This window comes from Dendroctonus ponderosae, unplaced genomic scaffold (assembly GCF_020466585.1).
Source record: "Dendroctonus ponderosae isolate FM_Combo_2020 unplaced genomic scaffold, Dpon_F_20191213v2 Dpon_F_20191213_130, whole genome shotgun sequence".
NCBI lineage: Eukaryota > Metazoa > Arthropoda > Insecta > Coleoptera > Curculionidae > Dendroctonus > Dendroctonus ponderosae.
In genome coordinates, this window is record NW_026017425.1 from 6,786 (window position 1) to 16,625 (window position 9,840).

The window sequence follows — 9,840 nt, forward strand, 5'->3', positions numbered from 1 at the left end:
GAATATTTTTGTGCCTTGAAACTTTTTAAGTGACGTATGAACTAAAAGGTTCTATGCAAAATCAAATTAACGAACTCCTGTTATTTGTATATTTAGGGTCTTTGGTGGTAAAATAAAACAAATACCCTCGATTAAAGCTGCATGAGCAGCAAAAGTCACTAATCAATCCTGCAACGATACTTCGCATATTGAAACGAAACTTTCTCTGACGGATTTCAAAGTGAAATGCCACATAAATTCCGGTTCACAGCTTTAATATGTTCCGTTTTGGACGTTTCGTAAAAGTGCCATTGTAAGAAGCGGCAATGAAAACTTTGCGAGTGATAAATGAAAACACGACTTTTCAAGTCAGTTCGTTGCCAAAGTTTCATTGAAACTCCATAGAGCGTTAACAAGCGTGTCACCGAAATAGGGAAACAATTAGAAAACTTCCTGCTGGACAAAGTTTCGAGCGAAAATATCGGGCGCAATATGGCGTTAATGAAATCCCATGGCAAAGAACTTTGTACCCCCTATTTTTGTTTTGCTTATTACGCCTTTAGGCAGAAAAAAACATCTTTTTGTTGCTTCGCTAATCACGTATTTTTAATTGGTGAATATTTCGCGAATTGCATTTAATTTGTTTGATGAAACATTTTAAGAGTCATGGGGCATGGGAAATTGAGTCTATTTGAAGCTGAAGCGGTATGCAGATGCAATATCGCTCCATAATGAAATGCCATATAACAGCAGGCATAAATAGAAATAAACTCACATAATTCCTGCTCATTAAACCCTTGAAACCGAAAATGCGTTAAAGTATATAAAGCCAAAGTAACAACTGGTTTAAACAAACGAAACTGACGAAATGTAAACGCGAAATTAATTTGACTGCATTTCTGCCAGTGCGCTGTGCAGGATTCGCAGTTTATTTAGTTTTGGAGTTTGTTGTTGACGTAGATCAGCGCTTAATTAGTCGCTGTGTTTGAAATTCAAATTGATTGGCGCTCGTATGATAATGCATGGGAGGGTGTTAAAATGTTCAACACGATTTTGCGGATTGATACAATCATTGCCCAATTATCGATGCGATTTATTCTCTTCCATATTAAAGCGCAGAAGTTGTCAGCTGCATTTTATGCCTGCGACGGTCTCAAATATCTGTTCATTTGCAAGCGAAAGTGGCTCAGTTCTGGAAATCAGATGGGCGAATCATCATTCATTATCTATTATTGTTAAAATGGAGGAATTCCAGTCCAGATTATGTAGCTAAGTTTCTGTTAGAAGTGCGTCTATCTTGTAATAACTCGCAATTTTTTGTCCCCTATTTATTTAGTAATTTGGCCTAAAAAGCAAACTTTGAGCTGCGAATATATGTTTCCTAATGATCCCAATAGAGCGCAAGTGAACATAATTCTGGAACTTATTATCTCCGTTCTCTGTTCTAAATCTTAATTCCAGGCGAAACTCAATATTGTCCTTTAGAACTCAATTTGAAGTTTCCTAAATGTTTTCCTATTTTGGTGGCGTGCTTGTTACCGGTCGGGGCTTTTGCTGAAATTTCAGTAAGAACTAACTTCAAGCGACGTGTTTTCATTTTTCACTGAAAGTTGGGGTTTGGGTAATGGTGTTTCCTAGCTCGGTAGTTATTTGAGGGTATTGGAAATTTCGGGTTTGGCTCAGTATATTCCAACAATTTGCCTTGGGAATGTTCGTTCGCCCTCCCATCCTGGAGCTTTTTTACCCGACCCGACATACAATTGAATTAGTTTTGGGGAGGATTATTCAGTATTTTGTTTTAATTACATTGTTTCATTTGTTCACTGCCCTACTGGTAAAAAGACAATATTTATTCTTAAGACTGTTGATCATTTCGCCATTTTTTCGATGAATGCTTCGGGCTGTTTCAGTATTTTGGAAAATACTGAAACATGTTTTAAAGTTGTAGATAAGTTCTATATTGTTGAGGCGGATTCATTTTTTACGAACTTCTTTTTGGGTATTTCGCTTCATCATTCAAATGTTTTAAAGTGTCACGCCCTAAAGTCGCTTTTAATTAAGGGATTTTATTAAGAAATTTTGCCCTTTTGGTGACTCTAAACGTCAGAGAACTGACTAAATGTGCAGAAACTGTCGCGCGGAAGAAAACGAACAAAACAATATTTGGACCTGGATAAATTTCGATAGCGATTCGATTTCTGTTGGAAGCGTTATTTAGTGCAATTCTTCCTTGGTTAGTGATTATTTTTACAAGAGAATTAATGCTTCAGATACGTTTTCTATGGGTGGAAGATCTACAAGCTCTCAGTTGGACAAAGAAACGTTTTTTTGCATATCAAGATCACACGCATTAACATGGACTTCGTATCTCTAAAAGTTTTTGATTTTTTCGATTATCTTGTTCATTTACAGATAGGTCTTCAAAAAATCAACCTTTAGGCATTGTAGTGATATTTTTAAAATTTTGAACTGATTAGCAGAATCTGATCTGAATCTGTTGCATTAATGAACGAAATATTTGAACCTTAACTTCACTTAGTTAAAAATCTTCCAGAATCATACATTTTGGGGACAATTCTGATTTGGGTAAATTTTCCTCTTAAAATGTCTATGAAGTTTCTGCTTCAGCATGAGCTCAAGATCGTAAGTCGGACCAAAAGGAGATAAGTTATCGCTGCAATACCACACCGCTGTTCAAAGCTGTGAATAAATTTAAAAACCGTTTCGAGCTTTTTCGTTTATCTTAAAATTTTTGGTGTTCCGAAAAACCTCATTTTTGTCCAACTAGCAGCTTTGCAGAGCCGAACTTTGCAAAATTATACATTTTTGTTAGTTGCCGGCCTGAAGAAAATCCACCTGAGATGCTTAACAAACACTGACGAACAAAAAACAAAGGATCTAGACAAGACATGATCAACAGACAAGTTTCAACATGTTCAGTTGATTTTCAAACTCCAATTTATTTAACAGTAAAGTTTCAAGGTTCTCCTTGCCGTTTGCTTAAATATAGAAAATTTGCAAATGAGAACAATTAAAAATTCAAAAAAAACATACTTTAAAGCGGTGAAGAAATGAAAAATGTATCGTATTCGATAAAACCCGGGAAATATCCCCTGAAAAAGGAAGCTACGATTGAACATGCAGCAAATAATCTAATCTGTGTTCTAAAGAATCCAAGTATATTTCGATCGGAGCAGTGAAATCCATATATTTATCCGTGCGGATTTTTGCAGGCCGTATTTTATAGAGTAATTTAATATAAATTTAAAATTCAATCATTCCGAATCCGGAGAACACAATATAAATATGCATTGATGGCATTGACAACATGAATGGCCGCTCTGATTGAGCTTTGCTTTCGAGTTTAGGCAGAAAAGCAGACCGTTTTAATTTTAATAAAATAAACTGCCGTTATTCCCGAATAGAAACCGAATTAATTGCTTTTGTAGTCATAAATTATTTAAATGAAGTCGAAACAGTAGTGGGATTTTATCGGGTAAATGATATTTTGGATGCGGCGATTGAGACGGAATTATATCAATATTTCCCGAAATTTCATTACCGATGCCAGATTTTGTGTGTGTAATTTGGATATGAAAATCACCTGTAGTATATGAGAATATTTCGTATCTTTTGGCCCCTTATTTATTTTAAAACTCCTATTGTCTCACTAAACTGAAACTTCCAGCTAACGAAATTTTGTCTAGAGGGTTCTCTAACTCCATCATAAAATTCCGCGGCGCAGTCAATATTTTCCAGCACAAGTCGGCTCAATTCAAAGTTTTCTAATTGTTTCTTTGTTGTGGTGACATGACTGTTAACGGTCTGTGGAGTTTCAATGAAACTTTGGCCGCAACTAACTTGAAAAGTCGTGCTTTCATTTATCATGGAAACTTTTCATTGCTGGTTGCAGTCTGTAATGGTATTTTTACGATCCACTCGAGAAGTCAAGGAAGTGTACCAGAGCCGTCTTTTTCACTTCGTTATGATGATTTTGAAACGACTAATGAATATTCCTCGTGCTTTATTTATTTGCGAAGGTTGGAACCTATTTGAATGTTTCAAGCATTTGGATTTTTAAATTTTAACTTCGGGATAAATGGAAAACATCGTAATACGCACAACAAACATTTATTATTTTGTCAGGGTGCAATTGCAATTGTAGCCGAAAATAAGTTGCACACAATTGAAAATGCGGATTTCTGGCTCTGTTCCAATGACCGATTATAACTTTTACATGATCATGAAAGTGTCTTCCATTGTCATGTGGGAGGCGCAAAAGTTCTGCCGCTTTAGTCTCAGCTTAGTGATGTCGAAGACGGAGGAATGAGCTAGTGATCAAGATAAAAAGCGTAATTTACTTCACATTTATTTGTTTACTGGAATAAGTGAAAAGCTGTGCTTGGGGCGAGTTGCATGGTCTACTGCGGGACTCAGTTCTTCAATCGATTGCCTAAAGGTTCGTTAAAGAAATGGTTGTTGCTGTATGCATTTTTGTATATTTTTATTTAACTAGCAAAGAAAGTCAAAGAGCGAATAGACATAATAATGTTTGAAAGAGTGGAAAAGGTCACATTAAAATTCAATGCTTCTTTGGGAAGGATTATGAGTTTCACGCCCTAAATTTTCCGTGTATCTTTAGAATCTCGTGCACTTTATGTGACTTTTGCGAATAGAATGGAAAAGTCCAGTAGTAGCTCAAAGGCGAAAGTACTTTAAGGTCTGATCGCCTCTTTAAGTTCTTTGCTACTTAATCACTCTCTGCCTGGATTATTACAACAAAAATGCGAGGTGATTAAATTCTGTTCGTCCCCTGGAATTTTGGGCACATTTTATGCACTATACATGCGGGGCGATTTGGCCGTTGTCGACAGGAAATTAAAAATAACGGCAGGTCACGCTCTCTCCTTTTTTGTGTGCATAGCCCAATAAAATCTGAATAAATGAATATATACATAGTATAAAAATACAAACCGAACGAAGGGTGTCGCTTTTATATGCCGTTAATCTCGACGGCTGGTAATTATTTGTCAATATATCATATGGTTGCAAGAATAGGCGCACGCTACCCTTTGTTGGTTTTCTTAACTCCAACTACTTAAAGAATCATTAGTTATGATGTGGTAAAGTTCAAATCGATAACAGCCCATGTATTAGTCTAATTTTCCACTCTAGATCGCTTTCTCTACACGGATTTACTTTTATTTTATTGCGCTGATATAAAGCACAGAAACAAAGCGAACCGAACAGGGACAGGATTTATCGTCATGGTGGTGCGAAGTTTTCTTTCAAAGCTTGATTAATCCCCGAGTTGCTTTAGCGCCAGCAACTAAGACAACCGTCCTGTCTTTAGATTTATATTTACCTCCGATATGGCTTACATACTTATGGAAACTTTCTACTGAGTAAACATTTTTTGTCACACTTTTTGATGTTGAGGAATATTTAAAATTATTTTTCTTTCATTTGAAACCACCGCATGATTTTACGTATTCGTCAACAGCATCAGGACGTAATTGACAAAGTAATATTGTGGCACAAAAAATTGCTTTGGTGTAAGCTAAATTGATTATACAGTATTAGCACGTTCGCGAAGCGAAAGCTGATTTCGTGCGTTTGTTCGCGCGGTCTGCATTTTAATATTTTTAAATAAGTGTCTTGGCTGTTCTTCTACATCAATGACATCTAGTTTTAAATCAACTAAGTCGAAAAATCACGAGAAATTTTTCTGAGAGAAGTTCATGGATTTTGGTTCGTAGAAGACGTTCGGTTTTCGAAATGACAAAGTTAACGGAACGAGAAAAATCGAAATTATCTGGATTGTTGGGTTTGGTGTTGGAATATCATCAAATACAGAAAATTTTCGTTGGAAGTGGAGGATTACAGACAGTTGAAAAGTTGGAAATTTTCTCAAAATGTCTCAAATTTTACATCATTTTCAGCTCACGGACGCGAGGAATGCATCGAACTCATTGAAAAACATGCTAGAAGTTTCAGATCCGAAATAATATACATTTTCGGCACATTTTAAGCGTTTTTGAGAGTTCACAACCTATGCGCGGCTATTTCTTCCTTATTATTGACCCAAACACTTTATAAATTCATATTTGTGACCTTCTTACATCGAAACGAACCGATTGAGCTCAAAAAACACGCATGTGAAATTTTGATTTTTGGTCGACATTTTTCCGAGGGTAGATCCAGCGCTGCCTCAAATAAAAGAATTTGAGCATCTCAATTTCCATTAAAATGTTCCCCTTTCTCCAGCCCTTTGTACGTGAAAGGCTGGAAAAATTGAATGTAAAAACAATGAAGCAAAAAAACAAAATTTAATCAAATCGCTCGCTCAAAATCATTAGATGCCGGAGTTGGATGAGATCCAGTTCCTGAAGTAGGAAACTCTGGCAAACACTGAGGGATGTCCTGCTTCGCATTGACTAGCTCCAAATGAAACAACACCAACTTCAACACCGCTAACCACCAATGGGCCACCAGAGTCGCCATTGCAGGCTCCTCGAGTTCCGGCCCCTGAGGTGCAGATGTGCTGAGCAGTGACGATGCTGCCGAAAGAGCTCTGGCAAACTGCGTTGGTCAGAATGGGGAGTTGAACTGTTCTGAGTTCGTTGGATACAGCATTGCTGGCATCGCTGGTTCTTCCTGCAAAGCAACTGGATGTAAAACCATCTGCGGAGTGAATAGTGGCTTTGGTTCCTACCCCATCCAGTGAGGATACCAGTTGATCCAGCGAAAGTTCCGGAAGTGGCTGGGGCTAGGGAAATGGAAGAAATTCCAGGAGATCCTACTGGGATACCGGCCACTCTCAGAAGAGCGATGTCGTTTTGAAGATTCGCCCTGTCCCAAGCGGAGTGAATAACACGGCCGTTGGCGCTCAATCGGACCTGAGTGGGTTCATCAACAGTGGTTCTGGGGTTATGTGCGCCCACCACCACTTGAACCACCAAAGCTCTGCAATCCGAATTATTCTCAAAACTTTCGGAGGAAATGTTGTTGGTTGAGGACGTACGAGTCAACACAGTGAGCAGCAGTCAAGATCCAATCGCCACTGATGATGGAGGCACCGCAGAAACTGAGAAGGTTCACAATCAAGGCAGCTTGATAGGGAAAAGCGCCACGGGCAGCAACTGTTCCTCCAATCACTCTGAGGCCACCTGGTTGAGGAGGGGCTGGGCCAATGGGCTCGGCGAAAAGATCCAGGGATTTGATATTGTCCCAGTCATATCCTAGTTCCTTTGATTGGGAGACGAGTTAATAATATTTATGTAATTAAATAGAAAACTTACTTCTACGGTTTCTGCAGCAGCAAAGGTCCCGAGGACACAGGCAATGGCAACAATGGCAATCTTCATTTTGGCACTCTTAGTTTAAGCTACCAAACTGGAAAGTCTAGGTTGGTTCGTTGGCTTTTATACCGAAAATCGAGACATGGCCAAATCCCTTTGTGAATTATTGTTTTTCTAATCTAGCTTTCTTTATCCATAATCTCATCGTTCTAATCCCGTTTGATTTAGAATGGTATCTTGATGGATCATATTTCAAGTGCCAAATATTGGCTACTGTGCAATTTTTTCGCTTGAGACCTTTTTGAACGGCGTCAGTGAGATTCACTTTTCAAGATAATATCACCATAAATTTATGAATTTTAGTGACAGAATAGTTGCAATGGGAAAATGATTTAAAACTCCATTGGTATTAATCAATCAAATGCGCAGGAATGTTATCAGTAGCGAATGAAACTTCTAGAGGGAAGTGATTGATAATCGGGGTTTAAGTGAATTTTTGGTGACGTACGCCCAGGATCTTTATCTCAAAGCGCTGTTTGGGTTCCAGGCCAAAAATAGAAGGACAATATTATAGTTGATACAGAATAGAATGTTTATAGACCAGAAAATGTCTTGGCAGGATGTTTGCTAAACGCGCTTGAATAAAATTCACCACCGTGATTTACTGCTGCGAAAGACTGTTTAGAGAATCCCTTTGCTGGTGGAACCTTAGATTTGTCACTCCAATCAGTTGAAAATAGAATAGAATTTTTCATTTGAGCCTGAACTTTGTCACAGATGCGCTCTTAATCGTTCTTCACAACATCAGTTTCCGGGCGCAAAGCTGATGCAACAGCAAAGATGTACAGCGGGTTTTTCATAGGTTGACACCCTCTCTAGATCATTTATTGCAACAATTGTAAATCAGTCGTTCAGTTGCAGCCGCGAATTTTCCCAAAATTTCCAAGTAATCAAACGGGAAGAGGCCAACTTTGAACCACCCTGTAGTCGGACGATTTTAATTTTCCCCACTATACTATTCATGGAATTTTAATAATAATTAAGCTACAATGAGCATTGAAATTGAACAATGAACATCCTCCGAGTTGGTACAATTTACATCCTGCCCCTATGCGCTCTTTGAAGTGACTTTCCCTTGCAAGTCAATTCTCTTTGGATTCAATCTAATTAGCGCTCCCCGTGTAAATGTCTTTTTAGACCATCTCTGTAGCTGTTGTTACGCCGTCTTCACTTAGGAAAATTCCTCCAGTTAACATCGCCCCCTTTCAATGGCTGGTGATTCTGTTGCAATGCGAAGATTGATGATTTTCGGGGCAGAAAAAAATCGTCACGCGGAAATTGATAACGCAAATGATTATCTCGAGGAATGAAAACGAAAACCATTATCCACTTTACGGTTGATCCCCGATGAATGCGAAGCAAGTAATGTAATAAGAGGGAAAACAATTTATTCCGGCAGAAAATAATCGGATTATAACAGTCGTCTTGAAATGTCGGTTCACATTCTTAGCCAACTTAATTTAGCCACCACCTGCCAGCTTTAACAAAGCGATGGGCCTGCCAACATTACTTTGCCATTAGGAAAAATCCTCCAGGGGTTTCCGAAAATAATTTATCTACAACTGAATAATTTCCGACAGCTTCATTTTCGGTTTAAATTCACCGAGTTTAAGGAAACTCGTATTGGCATGAGATTGAACAGAAACAAGCACTTTACTGGAATGTTCGGTCTTTTATATATTTTGTATGCTCAATTATTTAATACACATTTTTCATGGCACTGCTACAAATACATCCCAAACTCATTCAACTTGTTTATTTATTCACGCGAAACATTGCATCTAGACAAATTGTGGCCGAAATTCCATTTAGGAAAATGGATGTGTCAGATCCATAACATGAAGAGAACAAACCGGGCTCGACAATTATGTAAAAAAAATTGTTTCGTTATGAGTTTGTGGAAACTAATTCGATCCGACAACAGAGACTAAGCTTCAGGATATAATATTTCCTTGCTGCGTGACCTGCTGGAAATATATATATTTCGGAAGTAGAAAATGAAAAAAAATCCTTGGCCCTGGAAGGCGAAATAACGGAAGTACATTGATAAAATCTCTTATTGTTCACTGGTGGATTATTCAGAAGATCAATATAATGGCGTATGGACGATGTTTTTAATATTCTTCACTAAGTCGGCACTGAAGTAGACTAGATCGATTCATTTCAAAATGGAGCTTTTGCCTCAGATTTCTATTGTTGTTAAAATTTGCCTTGCAAAATTTTGTCTTCAGCAGCAACTTTGTAACTATTCAAATATACTTCATTTTTAATTAGCGGTTCCTTGTTATCTCGTTCAGCCGGTATTATCAATTTTCCCGAGTAATTGAAAAGACATCGGCAAAGAATTAATTAATTCCAATAAGCAAAGCTTCAGTGGCCACCCTTTTTCTGGCTTGAAACGCGTCGTTCTTTAGTAATTTCTGAGATTTGGCTTGTTGACGTCTAGTTTCCTCATCTGTAGGTCATTTGATGCGGTATAAATGTAACATTTTTACCTGTG

At 37.9% G+C, this 9,840-nt stretch overlaps 1 protein-coding gene across 1 annotated transcript; it reads right to left on the reverse strand.

The window, feature by feature from the left end:
* Positions 1 to 6,291: 6,291 nt before the first annotated feature.
* LOC109545468 (brachyurin) lies at positions 6,292 to 7,430 on the reverse strand. The gene is made up of 4 exons (XM_019916186.2): positions 7,281 to 7,430; positions 7,004 to 7,227; positions 6,695 to 6,945; positions 6,292 to 6,636 (listed from the first exon to the last, which is right to left on the reverse strand). The coding sequence occupies exons 1-4, from the start codon at positions 7,344 to 7,346 to the stop codon at positions 6,335 to 6,337; spliced, it is 843 nt and encodes a 280-aa protein (XP_019771745.1). The 5' UTR covers positions 7,347 to 7,430; the 3' UTR covers positions 6,292 to 6,334.
* Positions 7,431 to 9,840: the final 2,410 nt, after the last annotated feature.